Source organism: Morchella importuna, assembly GCF_003444635.1.
Source record: "Morchella importuna strain M04M26 chromosome Unknown Morimp01GS014, whole genome shotgun sequence".
Lineage (NCBI taxonomy): Eukaryota > Fungi > Ascomycota > Pezizomycetes > Pezizales > Morchellaceae > Morchella > Morchella importuna.
In genome coordinates, this window is record NW_025763411.1 from 196,031 (window position 1) to 222,108 (window position 26,078).

Here is a 26,078-nt window from a genome sequence, read left to right on the forward strand (position 1 = left end):
TGCCGTTTTTACGATCCACCGGGCTCCACCCGCCGGTGTCCGCCGCCGCACTTCACGTGACATGCCAAGCAACAGATGTCGTTCGTCATCGCAACCTATCCGGAAATCAAGAGACAACAGCTCCGGTATCCTTTTCAATTTACAAAGACCACAACAACAACTCACCCCCCCACGCACCGATCGCTTGCATATATACAGTCGCTCGAAGAAGAAGATCCAGAACTGTTTAGGAACAAAGAAGGAAAGAAAATATGTCGTTTGACCGTCTCCCCTCTCTCGAGGCCCAGCCTACGACATCTCGGTCAACAGGGTACTCCGACTCCCCAGAGTTTGACCGCCTTACGACCCAGCTTTCCTCGAAGCTGTTTAAACTTACGAGCAATATCTCGACGTTGAACCGCGAGCTGAGCTTGGTTGGTACGAAAAGGGATAGCGAAAACCTTAGGGAGAGAGTTAAGAAGCTTCTCGATGAGACCAGGGAGGGTTTTAAGGCGGTTGGGGAGGGGGTGAAGAGAGTACAGAACTGGGAGGACTGTTCTGTAAGTTATACGATTATATCTCTACGATGGGCACCATGTCTGTTTGCTTTCGGAAGGAAATTGTGCTGATATACGCGCGGTGATATAGCCATCACAACGATATACCCAAGAAAAGCTTTCCCGTGGGATGACATCTGCCCTTACAGACTTCCAGGGAATTCAAAGGCTGTCCGCTGAAAAGACCAGACAATACGTGACTGCAGCACGACAGGCACAGGGCCATATCAATGATGATGGAATGCCCATAGATGATCTGTCCTATTCTCCAAAGTCAGGATCGGGCCAACAGCAGGTTCAGGTGCCACTTGTTCAACAGCAAATGGCGCTCGCCGAGCAGAGCGAGGTTGACTTCCAAGAGGGGTTGATTCAGGAGCGAGAGCAAGAAATTCGAGGCATCGAGCAGGGTATCACAGAGCTGAATGAGATCTTCAGGGACTTAGGAACCATGGTCACAGAACAAGGTGTCATGATTGACAACATTGAGCAGAACGTCAGTAATGCAGCGACTAGTACAAAGGCAGCGTGAGTATTTCTCCATCAGGATTATATAACCACAAAAGGTGAAATGCTAACGTATCTCGCTCGTGTAATAGTGATCGGGAATTGACTACTGCGGCAAGGTACCAGAAAGGCGCCAGAAATAGAGCTTGCTGCTTGCTATTGATCTTGGCTATTATATTAACCGTTATTCTGTTGGCTGTTAGTATTGCAATCCCTCGGTATTTATATATTCTAACATGGGTGCTGTAGATATTCCTCGGATGATATCATCTATTTATATATCCCCTTTCATTGCGTTGTTGGTATATGTATGTTGGACGGTGTTACACTTGTGCTTATTCATCACTTTTCGTTTGTCTTTTCCTTCAGGTCCTAATTCAGTGTTTTGGGAAGAGGATAGTTGCGGGCTTTGTTTTTATTTTTCGTCCAGGAAGGAACTTGGGTTGCGTTCAAGCATGCTATTGCCTTTTTCTTTTATCTTTTCCGTACGAATCAATATTGGTGAAGGGTAGTGAGATTAATAACTAGATGTCTTTCCCGCCATCCTATGATGCAAGCAGCAAGTGTACTCATTTGAGGTTGAGCTCTGTTTGGAACAAGCGAGATTTGGTGGTTTTTTCTTCTCTTTTTTCTTCGCAAAGGTCAGTACGGGTTTCCGAACCTGAGCTAAAAGGGAGTTTCTAGGGCTGCGTGTATGCTTAGCCAATATCATACATCCTTATCTTACTTGGGGTTAGGTTTAATTTGTGAGTCAGCTAAACGAGTGAGCGGTTATGATACCACGCTTCTGTGTGGTTGGTTTCTTATCTGTGGGTGGGTGAAAATGTGTAGGTACATGTAGTAGCTACCTTCTAAGGTGATACCCCAGCAGAATAGCATGTTCGTGAGCACAACTAGACTGTCCTTATCATGTGTCATCATTCGTTGTGTGCTCCCAAGTCTTAAAACTCGACACACCCTCCGATATCCTCGCCATGCTCAATCACAAAAAATCATTCAGCTCCATCTCTGATTTTTAACCTCTTTGTTTCATCTTTCGTTGTCTACTCGCACACGCCATGTTGCGTTCTCCCGTTCTCCCAACGCGTCGTAAGACAGTAAAGACATATGGAAAGAATTCTCGCTCCAAGGCGGCTTCGTTCAAAGTTTTTCAAGATGCCGTTGATAGGGATGACACCGAGAAAAAAAGCCGGCCAGGTAAGGATTACTCATCTCCTAAAGTTATCTCTTATGCCCGTTTGGTCTAATGAGGGACTAATGTCTTTGATAACCCGATAACTAATTGTATACTACAGCCATCGCTTCTTCCCCTCCTATCGTTGGACAGCAAATTTCTGGCTCTATATCTGGTATAAACCTAACGGACGATCTTGATGACCCATTTGCAGACCCTCTATCTTTGCCTTTAACCAAATCAAAAATCCCAGACCCCATTGCAACTTCCAACCACAGTGATAAAAGAAGGGCTCTAAAAGCTACAGCTTTAAGAGAGAAATCGACAAACCGCCCTATTCTGATAAGATCAGCTGCACAAATTAGAGAGACATCTGAAACTTCCACTACATCTCTTCTTCGCCAAAACATAAAGAATCATCGAGCGAAGAAACAAAAATTCAACAATACTCCAAGGGTTATATCTGACGCAAAAACACCACTACGCCCCCAAAAACACAGATATCTAAAACCAGAATACGAGCAACGAGATTTTCTGGAAGATCAATCTCCAACCAAGATAAGAGGATATATTTCACAAGAAACCGAATCAGATAGAATACATAGCGAGGGGCCCGTGATACCAGGAACTCTAGCTAGTGATATGGATGATAATGCTAGTACTACATCTGTGACATGGGTCCGTGAGAGAGCAAGGGACATTTTTAGTGGAACAAGGAAGGCGGCTGGAAGGGTTATGGGAGTTGCACCATCGAACGCTAAACGTAGAGATCAAAAGGAGGAACTTCCTAAGCTGAAGGGCATTATCAAAAATGGAGCTACCAAGGGTTCTTATGGGGCCATAAACAATCATCTGCAAGTGACGCAGAAGGAGAATATAGACTTTCGAGGAGGCCATGCTAATGACATTTTCAGCAAAAATAAGGGTAGCGTTAGTCTACATGAGTATTCACGGGAACCCCTTTCTCATCCAGAAGATTGCCAAAACAAGGATTTTGGAGACGAAGACCCCCTGGGTCTTCACAGAACGACTAATTCTAGCCGCCAAAAGAACTTTTGGAGATCGGAGAATATCCAGGATTTATTGATGTTAGGATCGGCGAAAATTCAATACACTAAGAAACAGAAAGATTGCAGTTCCAAATACGCTACAGGAAATGAGGATCCCAATTCTTTCCAGAATTCTGTCAATATCAGTCCGCAGGGAAGCATATATGACCTATCAGATAATGGAATGCCTTCATCAAGTCCATTGTTTAAATCGACCCCAAATAAGGAACAGTGCAATTTAAGATCTAACAAAAACCCATTCTACTCCGATGCCGACTCTTGCAAGGATATGTATATGGATGGATCATTGAATGAAAGATCATCTGATGAGGGCAATGAAACCACAAAATGTGACGAAGACGAATTTCTCGGCGAAAATATACATTATAAAGAGAAAGTGAAGAGGAATGCAAGGTCTACGGAAAGCCAGCACCTGATCCTGCGGGCTGCATCATCAGAGGACGAACTTTATCAAGCTCCGTATGGTTGTCAAGCTCTGAATGACACAGGAACTTTTAGGAAGAGCGTTACAGGGAACGGGGAAGGTCAGGTGCGGAGGGGCGTTGAGAGTTATAAAAAGAAAAACGTAAAGGCTTTGGATACCGCACCTACTAGCAGAGCAATTGGCGATGCCCCCCCAAAGGAGTTCAATCAGCAGCAACAACACGGCAAAGATATCATTCATGTCGGTGGCTCAAGAACAAGCAGATATGTACCAGTCAAAGGAACAGTTGAGGGGGCCGGGAAAAAAACCGACAAAAGTAACCGGGCAAGAATCCCCTTGAAGAAAAAACCAAGCGGAAGAATTGGCAAGGGTGGAGTAGGTAAAGAGGCTAGAAAACGAAAGTCTTCTCGGGGTTATGAAAAACTAGAGGATGATGATATGGATGAGTTGCAGATGGATTTACCATCGATGATGATTTGAATTGGCGGTGAAATTTGGTACACCTAAAGGCTGATGTTTGAGCTTTCACAATGGTTTAAATGGGCGCTGAAGTTTCTTTTTTTCTCTTCTATTTTACTCTGGACTAGATGTTGCTTTCTCTTTTATTCATCGTTCAATTTTTAGATCTCCATTGGAGGTCACTACATGTAAGCGGTACATGTGCTAGATACATGTAGGTACATGGGCTACTTTTGCTATTGCTGAAGACACAGATTTGCTTTCATAACACAATATTATCTTTGATCGGATTGAGAGTCTTGCGTTGCGTTATGGACAGGCAAGTCGGAGATAACTACATCCACTATCCAGTTTTACTAACATAAAAGTCCCGTTCTGGGCTGTATGCTGCCATTGATCTGATCCTGACTCCATGTATCCTCCCGGACTGTAGTATGAAAGATCCGATAGGTCTTTGGCCCAAGTTGGATATTAATAGGAGGGGCCTACGATCTTTAATCTAACAAAACCACCAATATCTATCTCGGTCAGACCCCTCACTAGGTATAATTATAATTGTGGATCCTTCCGGATGTAGCCACAAGCTTTCGTGCCGCATTTTAGCTTACCTGGTGTTTCTTTTTTTCACCTGTCTAAGGAACGGGTGTTTTTTGCCTAAGGCCCTGACTGTTCGCTGGAGCAAAGAGGTCTTAGATATCTTTACCGAACGGAACAACCAAGAAAGAAGCTGCGGGAGAACAGGTGAGAAACTAACCCGTGAAGCTTTTGAAGCTCCGGTATCGGCGACCTGGAGATGTAGATGGTCAACAAAGGCATCTTTCTCTTTTTTGGCGGTGACTTCTCCACGAGAAGAGCGTATGGGTCCTCCTCATCTTCCCCCGCCTTATCCTCGTCACCCGTCTTCCTTTTCTTTTTCTGTGGTTGCTTCTCCTGCTTCTGCGATCCAGGTAGATCGTTCGTCACACTTGACAGGGCCGTGTACTGGTACCACTGTCCGCCTTTTTCACCGATGCAGCGTTTGACGATCTCAGCTACAGTGATTGCCTTGGAGGCGGTGGCGGCTTTTGAAGTGATTGAGACGGCAGGGAAATCGGAGGTTATGGTAGTAGTAGTGGTGGTAGTTGTGGTAGTGCTGGAGGTAGTTATAGTTGCAGGCGTGGATGCAGGTTCGGGGTAATTGGGGTTGGGATTGGGATCCTGCTCGGGATAGAGCTTGGAGAGACATTGATCCACTTTTCTTACAATGGCGGAGGTGGACACAATGTTGACATTCTGCACCTCACGGACGGGAGCGGGGAGGATAGTGGTGAGTTTATCCATGCTGTTTAAAACGGGGATTAGGAAGGGAAAGGGTTGGTGGGGGGGGAGGTGCACTGTTTTCCCTTTCAACTCTACCAGAGAGAAGAAAAAAAGTGTTTTGGATGAATCAAGATGAATGAGGCTCTGCACGGTTTGGATCGCCGGGTCGCGGCCAAGTTTATTACCTATCAGGGCTAAGGACGAAACCGACAGATAGATCTTCGCCAAGGAGCTAGTAGCCCACTTAACGGAGTGTTTCTCGCTTGACCGTTTCTGGAGGTGTCGTGTGAGAGCGAGTGAGCGAGTGTGCAGTGTTCAGCGCTCGGGCCTTTTGGGGAGAGGGCCAGTGAGGGTTTCGCGTCACTTATTTCGGAAGGGACGATGAGAGGGTGAGGAAGGGAGGCCGGGTAACTGCATGTAGTACCACTTCCGCTGCACTGTGCTCACTGGGGGGGGGGGGGTCCCTGTGATACTCCAGCTGGTACTCTACGTACACATGTAAAAGTACCACATACCTCTACTTTACTCGTAGATAGGCCGGATAGTGAATTGAATGGATGGAGACTGGACGAACAGGCAGATACCTGCTTGCTTGCTCGGATTTCTATGCGAGTAAAATGCACGCAATATTCTGGGCACGCATTCTCTTTGTTCGTGCGTGCACGGTGCATCGGTTCGGCTGCGTTAGTTACTATGCTCTGTTCTTGCTACCGGCTGCTACCGGCTACAATACTTTCCATGGTGGTGGAGGGGGGGAGAAGTATGAAGTGTGTAGGTAAAACGAGGAAGGAGGGAGCGTTGTGAAAGTAGGGATTGTAGGAGGAGGGCCTGGGTCTCCTAGCTACAGACTCGTGCGTGCTCCTGTTCCCGAGCGGTTGCTGCAGGTTGAAATTAAAGGAAACGACGGACCACAACCACAACGAACGAATAATAGGGTATCTTGCATGCAAAGCACAAGCATCAATGAGCAGATTTTCCGACTCCCTCTCTTATTTTATTTAATTCCTACACCCCCTCCATGTAGCTACATGATAAGTTTTTCCTCCCCTTCGCCTGTGAAATTCTTCCCCGCGTTTTCTGACACCCCTCCATTGTTGGCTGGTTGTTCGTCCCTTTATTCTCGCGATCGGGTCGAGGTCGAGAAGCGGGCGTTGACACGTCGACGTCGGCCTTCCGTACTAGTAGAGGGTAGAGTATCAAGCACAAGCAACGCAAGAAGGCAGGCGGACGCAGCAAAGGACAAGAAGAAGAGGGGGAGGGAAAAGAGGCAGCAGAAACTGCAAGATCATCACGAAGCAGATGCAATACCAATACTCTATCAAGTATCAAGCAAGCAAGTAGCAGCAGCTGGGGCCAGTGATTATTCCGGTGCTGTTGTAGCAACCTATTACTATTATTCCCTGAGCACCCTCTCTCACTATCCACTCCAAACCTTGCCCCACCACCACCATCATTACATACCAGCAGCAACTCTCTTTCTTATCCTCGACGGGTTTGATATTGCCTCTCTCTTCAGGATGTCGTACATGTAGGGGTGCTGGGTGGAGAGGGGAAACATCCAATCGCTGAATAATTTAATTCTTCTCTTGCTATCCATCTGTTTCTGCCTGCTGCTCCCCAGCGAGGTTTTGTAATTACATGTAGGGTATCATGTAGTGTGCTGTGTGTGTTTCCCAGAGTAGCGGGCGCCAACCAACAGCCGCGGCCGCCAGTACCTTCAGGGCCAAACGGAACCTGTCCCTTCCCTTGTTGGGATTCTCCAGATCTTCTTCTTCTTGTTGATGTTCTATCTGCGAATCTACTCGCCGCTCGAACCCTTATTCCTGCAAGGTGGTAGTCGACGTATTAAACTCCCTTGCTTTAACCTCTGCGCGCCTTGAATGCACATATGTAAACCTAATGTATGTAGTAGGTACTGATTCCCAACATACCACTGCCACTTCCTCACTTCTAGTTCTAGGTAGGTAGGTATTCATACCCTAGGTAGTTTCTCAATAGCCTGCTCTCGATCGATAAATTCCGGGATATCAAAGACATAGATAGCAACCGCACACATGTACAGTCACTCACGGGGTGAAGGCGGATCCTGTCTGATGGCGGTCAGGGATTTGAGGCCAATAAAAGAGTTAGGTTTTGGACGCCAAGGGCAAATTACTGCAAACAGAACCATCAGACAGGATCCGCCGTGAATAGGTGAGCGACTGTAGCTTGTAGCTAGCCACCCACCTCCGCAGGCATCCAGACGGAGTAAAGTAGAGTAAGAAGTAAGATTCACTGAGCAGGGAGGACGGTAGGAGGCAAGTGAAGAGTAGATAGCGCCAGATCTACCTATTACTGCCTACTACTACTCATAACTACCCTGCCGCTCACTACTTTACCTGACGCTTTGATCCTCAGCATCCAACAGTTCGACTCTCGCCTCTCAAACAACTCTTACTTGCTTTCTCCCGCATTTATTTTCTCCCCTTCTCTCTCTCTTTCTCCCCCTCTCCCCCCCTCTCCCCCCTCTTCTCTCATCCTTCATCTCTCTCTGTCTCCCTCGAGTCGTTTTCCCTACGCTTGTCGTACCTTCCCTTCCCTACCATACCTATCTCTATCTGCCCCTACTATTTGTGCTGCACCCAGTTATATTTATCCCACCCCCACCATACTTTGATAGAAGACGCAACTTTTGCCTGCCTGCCTGCCTACTTACTGTCTGTGCCATCAATAATATAACAGCCCTGAAGCCTGCTTGGTGGAAAAATAAAATAAAAATAAAAAAAACTTTAAATATTTAACATTACATACAGTATTAAACGAGGAAACCCAGGGAACAGCCCCCTCCTTCTCTCTCTAGATCTCTTGCCACAAAGGGGGAAAACAGAAAAAAAGGGTTCAGAAGTCGTGCGCTCTCTACTCGCTCGCACACGTCAACCGTCAACGTCAGTTCCCCCCCGTCCCGTTCGAAAGCTTGGAACCGCAACCGCAACCACAACCAAACCATCCACAACCACCGCCGCCGCCGCCGCTCAACTCAATAGCGACGACGACGTCAGCATAAATAACACATCTTCGCAATAACACCGTCATCGATTAAAACTCGCTCCTTCCCCGCCTAACAAACCAGCATCCCAACAAAAACACCACTCTCTAACAGGCGTAGCAACCCTTCACCCCCCGCCATAACTACAACCTTCGGGTTACGCCCCCCCCGCCCCCCGTTCCCCCCTCCAAACGACTCGGTATCTCAAAGCTCATGGCGGCCACTCCTGCTGCTGCGGCTAGAGATCCCACACCGACGGAAGTCCGGAGAAGGATATCGAAGGCCGGCGCAGTCGCTGGTCCAGCCCGCGACGCAGCCGAGGAGAGGCCGCCAGTGAATAAGAAGGTGAAGTTGGCATATCCGGGGTCCACTGGAAACACTACCACCACCTCCGTTGCTGAGGAGACGCCGCGATTTATAGGAGGGGATTGGAGAATGGGCGGAGAGCGGGTGGCACCTCACCATCACCCTAGTGCCCCCCCTCCCCCTTCTGTGGGTGGTTCAGCAACGGTGAATGGTGCGAATGCGACTGGAAGGACGGCGCAGACTACGGCGCAAAGATACCTAGGTACAAAACTACTTATTTTTTCTTTTTTTCGCTTTCTTTTTCCTTACTACTATTACTGCAGCTACACAAGCAGCATCGTTTTAATATCGGAAATAAAATATATTACATTTTTTATATTCCAAAAAAAAAACAAATATTACTATTTTTATACCATTTTGCGGCTTTGCTATTTTTATTTATTTGCGTATATTTGCTGCTGCCCAGAGAGAGAACGAGAGAAACAAAAGATGAAAAGATCACTTTTGAATGTTGGCTGACACCACATCAAATTGGAAAAATAAAATAAAAAGACCCCAAAAGTCTCCAAAATCTTCGCGAAACAATCTCACAACAGTTCGACATCGAAATCCTCCTGAAGCATCGGGAATTGGGCCTCATCGAGCAAGAAATCGCCAAAACGCAAATCTGTATCGAGCAGCTCCGGCGCTGTACTGTAAAGCCCTACCAATCCCCTGAAATATCACTCGAGCCCTACATCCCCGACGCGAAGCAGCTGGAGAATGGTCCCCCGGATTACTCACCGCCGCATTGGAGTGTGGTCAACGGCCCCTACACGAGACATTATCAGCAGTGGCTGCTGCCGGATCCTATGTTTGACGGATATGGACCCGAGGGCCCCCCGCAAGTAGCTTTGCCCGCAGGTAAAGGCACCAGGAGTCAAAAGACCGTTGAACAGACCCAGACATACACGGTAAGCGGGCGCCCTCAGAGACAAAGTGTGATGAAGGTGCAGCAGAGAGGTGGTGCGGGTATGCAACAATGTATCTTCCGAAAGAGCGATGGCACTACCGTCAGGTATGTTTCCTTTTTTTCTTTTCTCTCTTCTCCTTCTTCTTTCGAGACCGACATTTCTATTTTGGGATTGCCGATCTATTGCCGTTTTGCGAATATTAGTTACGGAACTGACGCGAGGAAATGAAGACTCGAATGCCTTGATTGTAAACGAAGTGATTTCAGCTCTGCCCAGGGTTTCATCAACCATTGTCGTATCGCGCACCAGAGGGAATATGCGTCTCACGAGGCTGCGGCGCAGGCTTGCGGACAACCAGTAGAGGAGACAGAGGAGGGCTTTGCATTATATCCCAGAAATCCAGTAGATCCACCATCAAGGAATACCCGCCAGACACAACAGACCATTTCACCTCAATCATCCTACAGCTCCACACCTCGGGGAAGTCTTTCAGGCCCTTCCGGCGTCCCCCTCCCTTCTCTACCACCTCCGAAGATTGTACAAACGCCAAAAAACAAGACAACTGCAGCGCAGCGAAAGAATGGGAATCGTGGGACAAGGGCGGTTATGACCACTTCTTCAAGACCGGCGGAAGGGTTCCGGAGACCACCCACACCGCCTATAGATGCGCCAACGTTCAAGACACCACACCTAGAGGGGCTGTTAAAAAGGAAGAAAATTGAGGTCGATCTGGCGACGATGGTGAAGGAGGTCAAGGGAGAGAGGATCAACTGGGATGATCACACATATTCAGAAGAGGATGACGATGAATCAGACCAATCTGAGACGCCAGTATTACCGCGCAGGGACACTGACGGGGATACTGTTATGATGGATGGTCCTCCGGGGAAGGAAGAACACAGAGAAGTGAGACGTTTCTTGGGAACTGAGACACATGCCTCGATGGTTGCAACCGTACCCGAAACTTTAGCAGTGACTTCGGGTCGGAGTGTGTCGAGAGATTCTCCCACTCCATTTACTACACAACTACCATCGCCACCGGAACCCAAAACTACTCAGACACAGTCTCAGGCAATTGATACAAAGCTTAGTCATCCGAAGCAAGCATCTTCTATGATGCAATCTCCAATTGAGGAGAAAAGATCCCTATTGAGCTTTACTGGAATGGATGGAAGCTATGATTACGATGCATCTTCTAGCGACGATGAGGATGGATACAAGAGTGATGCGGACGCTCACGAAGACGTTGAAATGGAAGTTGAGAGCGCGACCAGTTCTAGTAGTGTTGGAGACCATACCACTATCCACGCTGCCAGTTTTGGAATGCGCACTCTTGTCCCGGCGGAAAATATGGGTCGTTCATCTAGCCCACAAAGCCCGCATCCTGTTAGTCATACAGCAGTTGTAGCTCCAATCAGCCCCGCACTTTCGATCGCGACCGACGATATTGGGAGAGATATGGTGACTCCGGTTAGGCCTCACACTCAACAGATGCCTACTCCGTTGATGACACCGATCTCTCCTGCCGCGGCAGCAAACATGTCGAAACAAGTTCGATTCGTCATGCCAAACTCCAAGAACGGAATGCGGAAAAATCCCAGCGGCGTTCTGGAGACCGGCCTTGCGAAGATGAAGTCTGGGAATGCTAGAAAGCCAAGTGATGTGTTTGGTTCTCAAGAGAAGAGGTAGAGATGGCAAGTCTAGAAAAGAGGTTTCTTCTTATTTCTATTTTTGCTTCCTGGGTTAGCTTTGGGGTATTGTTCTTTTTTTTCTTTTTACATTCCATCTGTTACCTATTGTTTAACCTGGGTTGTCATATTTTCTTCTTCTATACTGCTATATATTTATTACTCACGTTAGAAAAACCGATGTGTATTATTTCTTTTTAGTCTTCCCCCCCACCTCACACACCCCGCCCCGCCCCCGCCTTCTTTACACCTCCCTCCCCCTCTCTTCAAATATTACACTCCTGGTGGTCTATCAAAAAGCCCCTGTATTGTCTTTCTTGCAAAAAAAGCTTTCTATACTGTGATCATGTAGTCTGTGTATTTTTGTAGGAAAGTAGGGTGCTTAACATTTTTTTGTCAATGATGTGATGCGCTTAGCATGATTTTTGTGTGATGACGAAGATGAGATACGTTCACGACTTCAAAAGTACTTATGTGAAAATGAATGCTGTGTAGATCTCTTTTGGAATTTGAGCTGTGGTGTAGTTCATTGGTAGTACGTATGAGAGAAGACAAAACCAAAATTTGTGTGTTTCTGTCTTGGCTTCTATACGATTGACCAGCCTGTTTAAATCGCTCAATATGCTCAACCAGCGCATGTTTTTTTAGGCTATCGTCTTTAAATGGCAAGCGCTGAGGCGTTTCTAGGATTTATCCAGACGTTTCGTCTAACCCTCACTCTATCATCTAGGGCTGCTTATTCCCAGGCCGGGAGTCCTGAGGTTCCTTATTTTAGAATTCTCACTCGGTTTGCAGATGCAGAGTGATATGTAGTGAAGCGGGGCGAACGACTGATAAGCGTCACGTGACCTCCATCCATGCAGCTCCTCGATCGTTACACCAGATGCATACATTATTTTCGGGGTCAATGGCGAATGATAAACATGCCAAGATCGTTCTGTAGCCTTAGTAATTTTCGTTTTCTTCATGATTCTACATCCTTGGTTTTTTCTTAATCCCACTATTGAGAATATATGTTTTCTGACTTCAGTGCAGTTTTTCTGAGCGTATTCGTCATTGAACCAGGTTCGTCATTGACCCGGAATGGACTTTATAAGCCACTTGGCTATCTGTTTGGTTGTTTAGTTAACGTTGTTCCCTTCTGCCAACCCAACGGAGCTCCAACAGCTTTAACCTCCACGCACATACGGCCCCCAGAGCAGAAACCATGGAGTTTCTTAAGTCCGCAATCGGCTCCGCGATCTCGAAGGGCCCGCCATTTCCCTACACCTTTGGCGACAGGGTGGATGTCGATAATTCCATATGGTCGTTGTTCAACGGAACAAAAAGGGTAACCTCCTCGGCGATCAAGCTTGTGCTGGCTCCTTTGTTGCTAAGGATTTTTAGGAAGACGGGTCGAGCTGTAGTATCTTTTCGTTCGAGGTGAACGATTCTACGAGGAGCAGATTACCGCTGGCGAAGAACGCGGTGAGGAAGCTGAGGACCTTGCGACATCCGGGAGTCGTCAGGATTATCGATACGGTCGAGACGGATACCTATATCTATATCGCTACGGAGAGGGTCACGCCGTTGAGCTGGCATGTCAAAAGAGATTCATTAAATACGGAAACGATCAAATGGGGGCTTTATAGTACCGCTGTGGGTTCGCACCTACACTTGTAATATGTGCTTTTGGACAGCTCAGAAAGGCTGATTCTATGAAAAAAACGGGAGCTGTTAGATTACTTTGAAATTTATCAACGAAGATGCCGCATCTATTCATGGGAATGTTCGAGTGTCTTCAATATTTACGACTGAGAGCGGGGAGTGGAAGCTAGGGGGATTTGAGGTTCTTAGCTCAATGAAGGATGATGACCCGGTTATCTATGTAGGTACAAACTTTAAACAACTGTTTGAATGGAAAGTTGACGTTGTTTTTTAGAAATTTGGCGGCTTGCTACCAGACTCGGGAAGATACGCTTCCCCGGAGGTCTTGAAGGGTGGCTGGGATGCCCTAAAGAGGTAAGCCAGCGCATAAAAGTGAACCAGATATTTTTTTGATGCTCATGTATCTCACAGCCAGGCTGTCAATGCTGCGGATTCATGGAACTTTGGAACCTTGATTTACGAGGTCTTTAACGCCGGCGCGTTTACCAACAGCGAGCAATTGATGTCAGCCAAAAAGATACCCCAAAATATGGTTACGCCATATAAACGTTTAATCCAGCAAAACCCGAAGACAAGGCTTTCAATAGCCCATTTCCTGGAGCAAGGGAAAAGAAGTAGAGGTTTCTTCGATACCCCCTTGATTCACGTGTCCGAATTTGTAGAGAATATGGGCGTAAAAACAGCAGCCGAAAGAGAGGAGTTCTTAGATAAGTTGGGAGATACTGGAGATCAGTTTCCAGAAGCTTTCTTCAAAATGAAGATTCTGCCTGAACTATTGAAAAGTGTAGAGTTCGGTGGAGGTGGGAACAAACCCGAAATTCCTTTAAGTGATTTTAAAGTACTGATCAATCCATAGGCGGGCCAAAGGTATTCTCAGTCGTTTTAAATATAGGAGATAAGTTATCAGACGAGGAATGGGAGTCTACCATCACTCCTTGTATTGTTAGGCTATTCGCGGTACCAGACAGGGCAACGAGAGTGTTCTTGCTGGACAATCTCCCAAAAATGATTGAACATCTCTCAAAAAAGATAGTCAATGACAAGATATTCCCAGAAATGTTGACTGGCTTCTCAGATGTTGCTCCAATTGTCAGAGAGCAGTCTGTTAAAGCAGTTCTTACAGTGGTCCCAAAGGTACGCAACCAAAGTTCCATTCCAGCCCCGGTTCTGACAGAATACGTGAAGCTTTCGGACCGTAGTATCAACGGAGATCTGTTAAAGTATCTTGCAAAGACACAAAATGACGAACAACCCGGTATCAGAACTAATACTACAATTTGCCTTGGCAAGATTGCCAAATACCTTGGACCAAATGTAAAGTGCCATTGTAAACTCATTTTTAATAGTCATTTACTTATTAAATCTTTGCGTAGACGAGAAGTAAAGTGTTAGCGGCAGCCTTTACGCGGGCTCTTAGGGATAATTTTGTGCATGCACGTAACGCGGCATTGATGGCTTTATCTGCTACGGTAGACCTTTTTGATGAGATTGATTGCGCTACAAGGATGGTTCCTGCGATATCACCATCCCTTGTTGACAAGGAAAAGTAAGAAGTCCAGCTGCAGTGTCTTTCAGCCTAAACAAGCTAATATATGTGGTCTTTCAGAGTTGTTAGAGTGCAGGCCGCCAAAACTCTTGAAGCGTACCTTCAAAGAATCAAAACCTTGACATCATCTTACCCTAAAACGATTATTCCCTCTCCAACCGCCGCCTCTGAAGTAGCTACCCCACGCATGGGGACTGTACAGACCGACAATTCGTCATGGACTGGTTGGGCGATAAGTAGCTTTACAAACAAACTGGGCACAGCCAGCGGCGAGATCCAGAGGGTACAGTCGCCAGCTGTTGCAAGTATGGGTGGTGATTATACAAGGTCAGCATCAGTCCCGACCATGTCGCCTTCTCGACCGGACGCACCAATACAGTCAAAGACGATATCTGCATCATCATTCAACCGCACGACTCTCACCTCACCCCGACCGGCTTCGTCCTTCCTGGATGATGCCGATAATGAAGATAACGACCCCGAGGCCTGGGGAGATCTAGATGAGGATAGTTTCTTTGATGCACCAGAACCGAATAAGCCGAAACCACAGGCTCCCTTGACTACTAAAACGTCCGCGTGGGACTTCGATGACGCTGAGCCGGATATATCTGCAATGTTGAACAAGTCCAAGGCGCCTCTTCCTAAAGGTCTTGCCAAGAAGTCTACAACTGCTGCTCCACGGATAGGTCTCGGTTCCGCGAATTCGAGCGGAAAGGGGAGTACCGTGGCTGCCAGACAACCCGTTAAAACGGGAGGCACCATGAAACCAATCGTAGGTGGGGCTGCAGCGAAAAAGACAGAAGTTAAGAAGGTAGAGGATCCGTGGGGAAATGATGACGACGCCGACTGGGGCGATTCATGGGACAAATAAAATAGTTCACCACTTGCCTTTCTAGATGTTACCTGTCTCTGGCAGAGGGGTTTGGTAATATATTTGTTCTTTAGAATTAATTAGGTCGGTTTTATATAATATCGTTCACGAGCAGCTTGATATCCTTTTTGCCTAGATCTTTATTTTCAGCATATGTCTTTGATATAACAGTGGTGGGGTGTAGTAGGCAGGTCAAACGAGAAAGGTCCCCAAACGACAAAATATCATAATCACTAATCTCTCCGACCAACCATCACTTCTAATCACGCACACCCAATCTCATTATTCGTGATACCTATATGATACAATGCCCCCCTGTTTCTGCAGCGTGTTCCACTACATGATCTACATGTGTGGATCGGCACCCACGACATTGGTCCTAATCTATGACGTAGGATAGATTTTTGGTGTTTGGGAATGTCTTTTATTGCGCTGATACAATATGCGTGAAAATAAGGGTGAAACCTCTAGGTTAGAGGGTATTTGCATATTCGGGAGAGGTGCCAAGAACATTGGATGCTGGAACTGAACCGAGTGATAATTTGTGACTTGGAGACTTTGTGGCTAAAGCCAACTTTCAAGCATCAGATATGTAGTCTTGCCTGCCACTGAACTGATGTGCTCTACCGTCGTCGGACCCCCCCCCCCCCCCAGCAACGTTCCCAAGATGCATTAATTCCGACCGACAGGGGGGGGACCAGCAAATACGAAGATCCCTAAATCGTCAGTACTGTTAAATTTTCCTCGCCCGCTCATGTTCGCTACGTACTCCAGCTCGACCACCAAAAGTAGCAAGAAGCTGGGCTGGAACATGAAGAGTTGTTGGGCCATACAGCAAATGAAACGGGACAGAGACAGATATCGCAAGGAGATGAACAGTCTGCAGTGTTAACTTGGCCATCTCTCTGAACCAACGGTATACGTATGATCTTTCATCAAAATGAGATGGCAAGCGACACATGCATGTATCTATTATTTCAGCAAGTACATGGATATAAGCCCAAGTCTCGCTCGGGTGGGGCCACACGAGAGGCCTCTACTACACACACATCACGAAAAAGAGACATAGACCAACTGTAATGTCTTCCTTACTACGTCAGTATACGGTGGTAATACAATGATAATTTGGGACTGACCTTGTACTCCCTTAACACTCTACTGGCTTAACCCGAGAGCTCCTATTATCTTCTGTAGTACCACATATGCCAAACCCATCCAGACCTCATCCCTTCGTTCAGTAACTTCATTGCAGAAGATGGGAGTAGGCGTTACGGCCTTGTGTAGAATAGAAGAATATGTGACTAAGCTAAGGGTTAATCTTGATCTTGGCTCCTACTTTGAGCAGATGTGCACAAAGTTACAAGAGGTCACAACTGGTTGTCTCCTAAATCACAACTACATGTACGTACACACTCACACATCCCCACACCCCCACACGCGCACGCACGCACGTAAACGCACACACGTCAGTACACGCATCTCCAAATTTCTCCTTTTGCTAAGAATATTCCCGATTCTCGGTTTAGAGGAGGTGCTGGGTGGTGATTTACGTGTACGTACGCAGTATACCCATGTGGCTATATTTCATCCTCCTGCTCCATATTTTCTCCCTCATCACAGACCAGTCAGTTCGTCTTTATCCGCCTCCGGTATGAGGTCGGCATCGAGAGGATCAGGACGCACTCAACCGCTGAACAATACATTTTCTTGTGGGATTGGATACCTATATATACGGCACTATGAGATAGCGTTCCATCGTATTTGGGATGCAGAATTTCTGGATACCTCCATAATTAACTGAGCATTAACATACCTCGAATATCAGAGTTTTCAAGACGTTAAAGGATATTCCTAGTGTTCATACTGCACACGGAGTCAGCCAAGCCAAGCTTGCCAACGACATAAATAATCCACGAAGCGATGTGTACCGATCACTGTCCCTAAATTGACCGAGTTAAAAACTTCTGTTAGGTAAGAGATATTTCAGCTGATCAGGGGCCCAAACAGCTATATTTCTTCTGTTCTGGGGATAAATAGAGGACGTTGCTTATGAAAGCCAATAAAGAATATTTATCATCTCGAAGGGCATTTTGAAGGCCTAGGCTCTTTGGCTGGATCCCATTCGTGAAGGAATTACTCTCACGTATGATACATCTGAGTCTGTAAGTTACATCCACGAAACACGCAAGTCCCTTATTGAAAGAGCTCTTACTCCAGCGAATCATATACTAGTATGTGATTGAGCAAAGTATCGAAGCTGGTATATTACTAACCGTATATATGTAGTACAATCATAGACCATCACTCGCGTTCGCTCACAGGCGCGGAAGATTTCACCGAATTTCTCAATACCTAGCTAGTCACATATTACTTTCAATTCGGGCCAGACCTATACTGTCAAAAGACCTATGAACTCAACGGTACCAGCCAAGCTTTTCCTGACGCTTTCTCATCCGGAGAAAACCGAAACTACATGTATTGTAATTGAGCCGACCTCAGCTTGATTTTGCGGGATTCCAGCGCAAATGTCTTACTATCATACCGGGGTCAGCCATAAAACTCTCGGCATTGTCCACCGGTGTAGGCCAAAAAAGTAATTCTAATCACATTCTGTCACTCGCACGGAGTTGCTAATTCGACTAGAGAGGTTAGTGCCTAATGCAGCATGCGGCCTCCCGGGGTCAAAAGAAGAGCGCCCCGTAGTAGCCTAATAACGACTTCCCGGAGCCTTCCGTTAACGAATAGCTATCTTTAGTCCTAAAAGAGTATTGACAGTGCACAATGGACGTCACCGATATGAGCTGAGGGAGAGATTCTTTCGATCCGTCATGTTATTTCTTCCATGACTCGAGCTATATACAATATACGATTCATCTCGATTTGACTGAGATAAGAATAGATAAACGAACCATTGCCATCACTGATCTTCGAAGCGAATTGTCAAAATATAGCCTGAAATATACAATTTCTGAAACGACTTACTCTACATATGTGCACTATTACACACTTTATCGCCGAACTCGAGTCAAAGCTGCTGTTTTCTACAAACGCTTGCGAATTAAACTTATATGGCGAATAAGCTGCATATGCATACCACCCGCAGAATTCACATTACGAGCAACAAGGACTTCTAGAAGTTGATTTCGGTAATTCTATTCATGGGTCTTCGTGTTAGTCTCAGACGAGCAGGTTTGCGCAGACATGGTGCTTTATGAAACCATTTCCCCTGCAAGCTTCGAATATTACTCATTAAATCACAAGGGCTGGAAACAGTTAGCAACTATTTCTCTAAACAAATACTAAAAGAATTGCGATGAAAATAAGAAACTACCCTTCGAGTGAATATACTGCACCGGTACATGGAACTGCCATAGGATATAATACCTGGGGCCTGGTGTTGATATCATTGCTGTCATACCGGTAGTTTGAATTTCTCCATGTGAGAATCAACCGCGGGGGATCCGGAGAAATTCGTAGGTACACAACGCATTGATGCATATATGCAAGTCTCACTAGGTTTTTTTTTATCTTTGAAGTCTTTATCAGTTCCTTAGCTTCTGGTATCTTCAACGGGGGAAATCAATTGAGGTATCTAAGGTTGTGTTTCTGTTATTTAAAATAATGCCACGTCACGGGCCATGTATGGTGCCCAGATCCTACCAGCCAGATAGAGCCCTGGTTCCCCGCACCAGAACATCTAGGTAACAGCGTTCGATAAAAACGCACTGTTTATAATGATATAACGTTAATTCCCGAGAAACAATTGTCGATTTTTCCCGCCGATAGCCCACCAATGGCTAGGCGCTCTATCTACAGGCAAGGCTGACCTGAGACTTGTCCATAGCTTTTAAAGCACCGTCATCTGAATAGAGGGGCATACAATGGAAGTGTCCATATAACCCCAATTGATTCCCCTCATGACCTTTGCTTACTGCTTTCGAAAGTCATCCTTTCCATCGTCCGATCGTTTCTCGGACTTAAAACACGTGGGCCTGCCCGCATGCCAGGTAGAACACCACTCCCAGGGCTGCAGGGAGAGAAGGACAAGCTTTCTGCAGACCCAGTCGTTTAGCAACAAGATGTTTAATGTTTGTTTATGGCTTTACAAGTAGTCGAGATCAATATCTATAATACACGATAAATAAGCACCATTTTTATTTGCGATGATCGGATAGATTTTCTTTGCAGGAAAAGTCGCCCACATATGCATATTCGGGTATCTGCCTCCTCGCCAGGCCGATCAGATATCAGACACATACCAGGTTTGGTCATGCAGGAGCAAGAGAAATACTGTTTCGTCCCCCATCCTATCTCTGGCTCGGGTCATATTGGTGGATCACAATTCCAGCGGGGCCCGAATCGATGTAGCTACTGTGAGAAAGTGTTGTCAACGTATGTATGTATGTATGTGTGTATGTATGTACAGCGATAGGAATGATCTATGGAAAAAACAGTTATATGGTGCATAGATATTTCGCCATACAATTTCACCCCCCTGTTTTTCCATAGATCATTCCGGTCGCTGTATGTATGTACGTGTCATACCCGCTAAAGCACTTCGTTTGGACTTGTGAACATGTGCATTTATCTACCTGTGATTGGTGGTGGAAGTAGCATATTGAAGTAACGAGAGGGGGATCGATACACATATCTGTCTGCCATGGCAATATAAATTCCTCATAGACATGTATGCTTTTTTTAAATTCTGATTCTTGTCTTTCATGCTCAGGAAGAAAGTACCATTTGGGTATATGTCCAGAAGTTATGAGCTGAGGCCCGTGTTCCCGTTCCAATACTTTGTGCATCCTGCGATGAGCAACGGACCCTGCCTGAAGTCAGAACCAGCCAATAACCAGAGTATTGGTGGTGATCCTCCTTATCGATAAGGCTAACGGCATCACCGAGACCTGGCAGAAGCTTGAAGATTGGTTCTTATAAATCTAGGTTTATCTTGATATCATATGCTGTAAATGGAACCAACAGGAACAACAGCAATAGGTAAAAAAGAAATTCCCCTCCACCATTATATGCTCGAAACAACTAATTTAAAGCTCTCAACCAACCCTTGGAGAACTTCCATAGAATAAAACGCAACAAAGCAAAAAGAAAACAAAAATTAACACGCCAGAGAAATGCACAAAAAAGGTTAAACAACACAAATTCTCTCTAGAATAGTTGCTCTAGAATAGTTATCAAAAAAACGAATATTCCCCCAATCTCCCCCCACTACTTCACCAGCAAAATATAATTGGAAAACAAGGAGGATTAAAAAGCACACAAAAATTCAATACCCCCAATAACGCCTTCCGAGCCGATCGATGCCCATCGTAAGATCCCACCAACCAAATCCATTCATTAGTCCAGCCATCCCAATCGTATCCGCAAATGATGCCCCATAGATCTCCCCGAACCAACCATAAACCATCTAGATACGGTACGCCCACTACCCCGAAAGGAAGTATGTCCAAGAGGAGTTCGCCTAATTCAAGGCAATATTTTCTCAGGCAATGTTTTCTCAGGTAATGTTTTCTCAGGGAATGTTTTCTCCTGCAGTCTTTTCTCCCAATCACCCAAATCCACAACCCCTCGGTCACTTTTAGCCTTGAAGTTCTCCGGAACCTTGATCACCATCATTCCACGCCGCATATTCTCAATCTCTGAATCCTCCAATGTCTTCAGCCTCCAGAATACTTCCCGGATCCACTCCACCCCCGTAAACCATTTCTCATATCCTCCATAACCAGCTCGTTGAATTTGATGTAGGCAACTGAGTCGATAAACAGGCTGGTGAGCTTGAAATCACGGGAAGCAACGCATGATGCGTAGTACTTCCTAAGATAGAAAAGTTCCACTAGACGTGACGCACGGATGTTCAAATCCTTCTGACTCGTCCTCGAGGTTGGCGGGGGCGGTAAAGGGGGAGATGGTGGTGATGGCGTATGTGGTGGGGGGTCGAGTGCCGATATGATCCCTGCTTGATCTTCACAGTATCGATTCATGTTGGTTGTGTGAAGGTTGTTTATATAGTCCTCTTGTTCACCATCTAACAATGATAGTGCCGCATTCCTAGAAGGCGGGGGAGGGCTAACGCCCTCAAGGCTCGTCCAATCGTAGTAGTGATGATTCCACACTTCCCCGTTATCGCCAAGCCTTCCCAACGACCGTGCAAATTCGTTCCCTTCCCATCCCAAGTCGTTTGGAAACCTTCCCGTGATTGCCAACGGCACGACACAAGCGAACTCCCAATCTATGACTCCTGTAATTTTGAGTGTCCTATCATCAAAAAGGACATTCCGGATCGCCAGATCGGAATGATGAATACACAGCGTTGCTAATTCCTTTGGCGGGGTAAATAGTCCAGTCAGTCCGCTCAGCAGCTGCAGGATTTCCCCGAAATGCTGGGGATTTGCTAAAGATGGCGGGGACTCTGAGTTGATTGCAGAGTCGGATGAGAGTGAAGACCAGTTCTGGATCGCCATGAGTGTTTCACGTTCCAGACGTGCTTGCCACAAATCTGGCATACTGGAGTATGGACCCTTAGAGGGACATGTTGTCCCGTTCTTGTCTCCCCCCATGCAGGTTGCCGAGACAATCTCACCGACATAGAAGCCCGTGCTGTCTTTCTGGCTATATATGCTTCCAATTTTTGTAAACTCTGAGGGCTTCGATAGCTCTGCCTGGACCAGAGCTAGCTCTTTAATCACCTTCATCTTATCACGGGTGCTGAGTCGGTAAAACCTGCCATCCTCGGCCATGTTCTTCCCCGGAGATATCTCACGCAGGATGTATGGGGCGCCTACAGGATTGGTGAATGACAGGTCCCAGTCATAAACCTTTGGGATTGGGATGTTATAGAGCGGTGACGAATAGAGATATTGCATGGTGGCGATCTCAGATTGCTTGATCTGCGGGCTGAAGAACTTCTCAGGCGAGTTGGATATGGAGGCGGCACATTCTGTCGAATCGGAGAATTTGAGCCTATACAGTGAATTGTGGGATCCACGGCCTGTATCGTGTGTGGGAGGTAAGCAAGTCACTCATGTAATTGAATATGGTATTCATAAAAAAACGTGGTGGCTCTAGTAAGATGTGGTATCTATACTAATGGGAAATGATTCGGGTTACATGAATATGATAGGCAAGCGGTCAGCACAAATTGTTGTTGGCAAATAAAGCAGGATGATATGTGGGTAACTGTAGGTCCCTTGGATCCTCCTTCCTTCCCGTCTACCGCTTCCCGCACTGTTGCTCCCGCTGTCATGTATGTACCTGCCTGCAAACGAAGGAAAGGGAAAGGGGGGGAGGGGGTTATATACCACCCAGCATGCAAGGGAAAATGAATACGAGGTGGGGGATATGGGGTAGGGAATTAAAGCTCAGAGAAATGTCGAAGTACCTAGCTCGCATATCCCTATGCATTTCTCCTTGCCCAGTTTCTGAGCTGCGCACAGTGCCAACGCTTTCAAATCCCAGCTGGTTTTCTCTAAAAGCGATATGTCGTGTGTAAGATCGTGTGTAAGATCCTGGGGAGGAGAGGAGGTTTGGGGCCGCAGTGAACGTGTGATGGGTAGTGAAGCAGCCGCGAGAGAATCGTCCCGTCTTGTAGCAGTACTATTATCGCTACTAAAGTCCTTAATCATGCCGTTGAGACCTGAGTCTAGAGTGTCTCCGCGGCGATGGTTCAACTGTGGTTGACAGAGTATGGTGCTGGAGTTCCCACCACCTTGGCTAGACATCACTGCTGTAGCGCTGGAGGGGGAGGGGGGGGGGGGGGGGGGGGTGCGCGAGGGCAAAAACAAAAAAATACGATAGTTGCCGCAACGTTCCAGAGTATGTATGTAATGTATGTATGCTATTCCCGAGGAAAAGAATGCTGTAGAATAGTGAAAGGGTAAAAAATCAAAAAAATCGAGACTGAAGCCCTGTCTGAGCTCCTCCGCCGCCACAAGCCCTGTAACTATCAATATCTAAGGCAGCGCAGTAAATGAGTAAGAGGGAGAGATAAGTAGGTAGATCGAGAGCGAGTGGGAAATCCGAGAAGGTGTATGTGTATGTATGTGGTAGAATTCGCATTCAAGAAATTAAAAAGAAAGAAAAAAAATTCCCCAAAAGAAACCCCAAAATTCCAAAAAAGACCCAAGTAACGAATGACTTAAGTACTTTATTGAACTGACCACACACCACACCAACCTTTTTTGCTTCCCAGGTGAAGGGTAAACTATCCTGTGAAGCGAAGAGAAAATATATTCTGGCTGCCACGCGTGAGGACCCTGAAGAAGCGTTGCATTGCGAAGGAGGCGGTCGAATCGACGGGATGCAGGCAGGGATCTAGCTAGCTTTTCATCTTTTCTTCACATTTCCCTACAGCCTACCAGCATAACCCCCCCTTCCCTTCCCTTCCCTTCCCTTCGCCCCCCTCCCCCTCCTCCTCCCTCCTTGCCTTGCCCTGCCTGCCAGTTACTTGTTTGCTTGTTGACTATGTATAATGTACCCCATGGGTAGTGATATCGCCCCCCTTCCCCCTTCATCGCTTTTTGCGTCTGTCTCTCTGCTGGCGCCAACGACTTGCAGCGATCTTCCAATTGCTGGGCGGTTGTGAATTTGCAATCTAGAAGGGTCTTTTGGACGCCCCCCCTCCTCAAGCAACCGGCATCTATTTTACTCCTTTACTCTTTATCACTATCTGGCTGTTGCTATCACGGAGTTGCTTCCCCGCTTGGCGGGGGTGGATTGAGGTTTGATGTCAAAACAAAGCCTTGCACGGCAAAAATATAACATTCTCGAACCCCAGCAGCCCGTCCCACGGGTTTCGTGGGAGTTCAGAGTATTATTCTTAAGCCTACATACATACGCCTTGTGGTCATTGCACCGCGAATATGCTCTCACGTTGTAATACTCTCGTTGTGCCTTCAAATGTATGTAGACAACTGCACGGTGTGTGTGAGGTGGGGTGCTACAAATTGTACATGTATGTAAGGGGTTGAATCGTGATGGCTTCACTGTAACTACCACTACATGCCTGAGTAGTACTACTCTGCCCTGTCCTACACACATGGCCTTGTGCTCGCTGGCGATTGAACAGGCAAGGCGGGTATCATATTATTTTCTTTTATCTTCAGCCTCCATCGAGACGGGAGCTTGGGGAGCAAATTCGGGCAGCCGGGTGGCGCATGCAAGACATGTCGACATCGACACACGTAGGTATGCTGCGGCTACTGCTCTGCTCATATCATGCCTACATAGAGTAGTAGAGGAGTAGATATTCAACCGTGGGGCCACTGTGACCAGATAGATCTTCTCGGAACTAGCACATGGGGCAGAATATGGTGAAGTTACAGATTGACCTCGCAATCTGAAATCCTCCATGGCTAATTTTGTTCCCCCCAGAAGCTGCATTTGACACTTGGACAACTCGGAGTTAACTGAGGTGCTGGGGTCCTCTATCCAGTTCTACACACAGCATCAGGCCGGTATGTGTTCCATCGTAAGACCACATCTAGGGTGGAAGACGATGCGGACCAAAACTCGACCAATCTTCTCACAGAGTCACTGCAAGGACATACATAGGTACCACACTACTCTACTATGTCAAATATCAATCTGCGACCCTTCGCTGACTCGCAGGGTGCCAAGTGTACTGTACATCCGATCTAAATGGTGTATATCTATCGGCCCGAATCGGTGTTCTCCAACGGCTTGACTCTATTCCACGGCAACTTGACAGTGTAGGATGGAATCGGGAAGGTGCACACTTCACCGAACTGGCGTGTGTCCACTGTACGATGAGATGACCTACATACATTACATGTATGTATCAACATCACCACCACCAGCAGCCCTGAGCCACCCCGTATCGTGAAACTTTCACAGTGCAACATGGAACAGAAGCACCATCAACTCTATCAGAACTAACACGTGCTTCTTCTCCAAAACCGCTCAAAGCGCGTGTTTTGAGCGAAATGTCCAAAGCTCCAATGGAGTGTCTCTATCCAAAAAAGTGTCAGCTGCTTCCCCCCCCCCCCCCCAACTCAATAGGAGTAGACATACCTTCATCCATGGCCATTTATGTCTTAATGGAGCATGCAAAACCTTGAGATCATCATTGAGAACAACCAAGAATTGTTGACGAACAAACCTGCTTCCTCCAACCAACGACGTCAGCGACAAGACAAGCTTGTCGGCACGGCCCGGGAAAAACGACGTCATGTCAGGTCGAGAGCAGCATGGGTTCACCTTGTTCTCGTGGAATTACAAATTGCGTGCTACCTCCTAGAGAATTTACCCTCTTGCGGGGACAGCCTTGTGTGCACAGTGCTCACTTGTCTTGCTGCACGTTTTGTATGCAAACTCCGACAAGCGAGTCGAGACTCCAACGGAGTGGCTTCCGTTTTATATGATACATTGATCGGCCCGTTAATTCCAACTCTGATATTTGAAATACCGTGCTTCCGAGATTAAACATCTCGTAGCCTCCATGGACTGGCCTTTGGTATTTGCATCCTATGTTGATGCCACATATTCATCTGGAACATTGGAAAGATAATTTCTTCCGCTAATAGGCAACAACAATATACCA

General features: G+C 46.6%; 6 protein-coding genes across 6 annotated transcripts; 4 read left to right on the forward strand and 2 right to left on the reverse strand.

Moving 5' to 3' along the window:
• Positions 1–251: 251 nt before the first annotated feature.
• On the forward strand, positions 252–1,304 carry LAJ45_05231 (uncharacterized protein; the record flags this gene model as incomplete). The annotated part of the gene is made up of 4 exons (XM_046114802.1): positions 252–539; positions 628–1,061; positions 1,133–1,238; positions 1,290–1,304. 4 exons carry the CDS (start codon positions 252–254, stop codon positions 1,302–1,304), a joined length of 843 nt encoding a protein of 280 aa, XP_045971839.1.
• A 794-nt stretch (positions 1,305–2,098) lies between these two features.
• On the forward strand, positions 2,099–4,188 carry LAJ45_05232 (uncharacterized protein; the record flags this gene model as incomplete). The annotated part of the gene is made up of 2 exons (XM_046114803.1): positions 2,099–2,237; positions 2,336–4,188. 2 exons carry the CDS (start codon positions 2,099–2,101, stop codon positions 4,186–4,188), a joined length of 1,992 nt encoding a protein of 663 aa, XP_045971840.1.
• Positions 4,189–4,666: 478 nt separating this feature from the next.
• On the reverse strand, positions 4,667–5,487 carry LAJ45_05233 (uncharacterized protein; the record flags this gene model as incomplete). The annotated part of the gene is made up of 4 exons (XM_046114804.1): positions 4,667–4,685; positions 4,776–4,840; positions 4,922–4,954; positions 5,014–5,487. The coding sequence occupies 4 exons, from the start codon at positions 5,485–5,487 to the stop codon at positions 4,667–4,669; spliced, it is 591 nt and encodes a 196-aa protein (XP_045971841.1).
• A 3,217-nt stretch (positions 5,488–8,704) lies between these two features.
• On the forward strand, positions 8,705–11,439 carry LAJ45_05234 (uncharacterized protein; the record flags this gene model as incomplete). The annotated part of the gene is made up of 3 exons (XM_046114805.1): positions 8,705–9,059; positions 9,350–9,854; positions 9,981–11,439. 3 exons carry the CDS (start codon positions 8,705–8,707, stop codon positions 11,437–11,439), a joined length of 2,319 nt encoding a protein of 772 aa, XP_045971842.1.
• Positions 11,440–12,361: 922 nt separating this feature from the next.
• On the forward strand, positions 12,362–15,502 carry LAJ45_05235 (uncharacterized protein; the record flags this gene model as incomplete). The annotated part of the gene is made up of 11 exons (XM_046114806.1): positions 12,362–12,386; positions 12,474–12,503; positions 12,641–12,768; positions 12,825–13,076; positions 13,159–13,305; positions 13,360–13,439; positions 13,497–13,885; positions 13,942–14,219; positions 14,271–14,399; positions 14,459–14,631; positions 14,692–15,502. 11 exons carry the CDS (start codon positions 12,362–12,364, stop codon positions 15,500–15,502), a joined length of 2,442 nt encoding a protein of 813 aa, XP_045971843.1.
• A 5,484-nt stretch (positions 15,503–20,986) lies between these two features.
• LAJ45_05236 (uncharacterized protein) lies at positions 20,987–23,238 on the reverse strand (the record flags this gene model as incomplete). The annotated part of the gene is made up of 3 exons (XM_046114807.1): positions 20,987–21,159; positions 21,222–22,508; positions 22,899–23,238. The coding sequence occupies 3 exons, from the start codon at positions 23,236–23,238 to the stop codon at positions 20,987–20,989; spliced, it is 1,800 nt and encodes a 599-aa protein (XP_045971844.1).
• Positions 23,239–26,078: the final 2,840 nt, after the last annotated feature.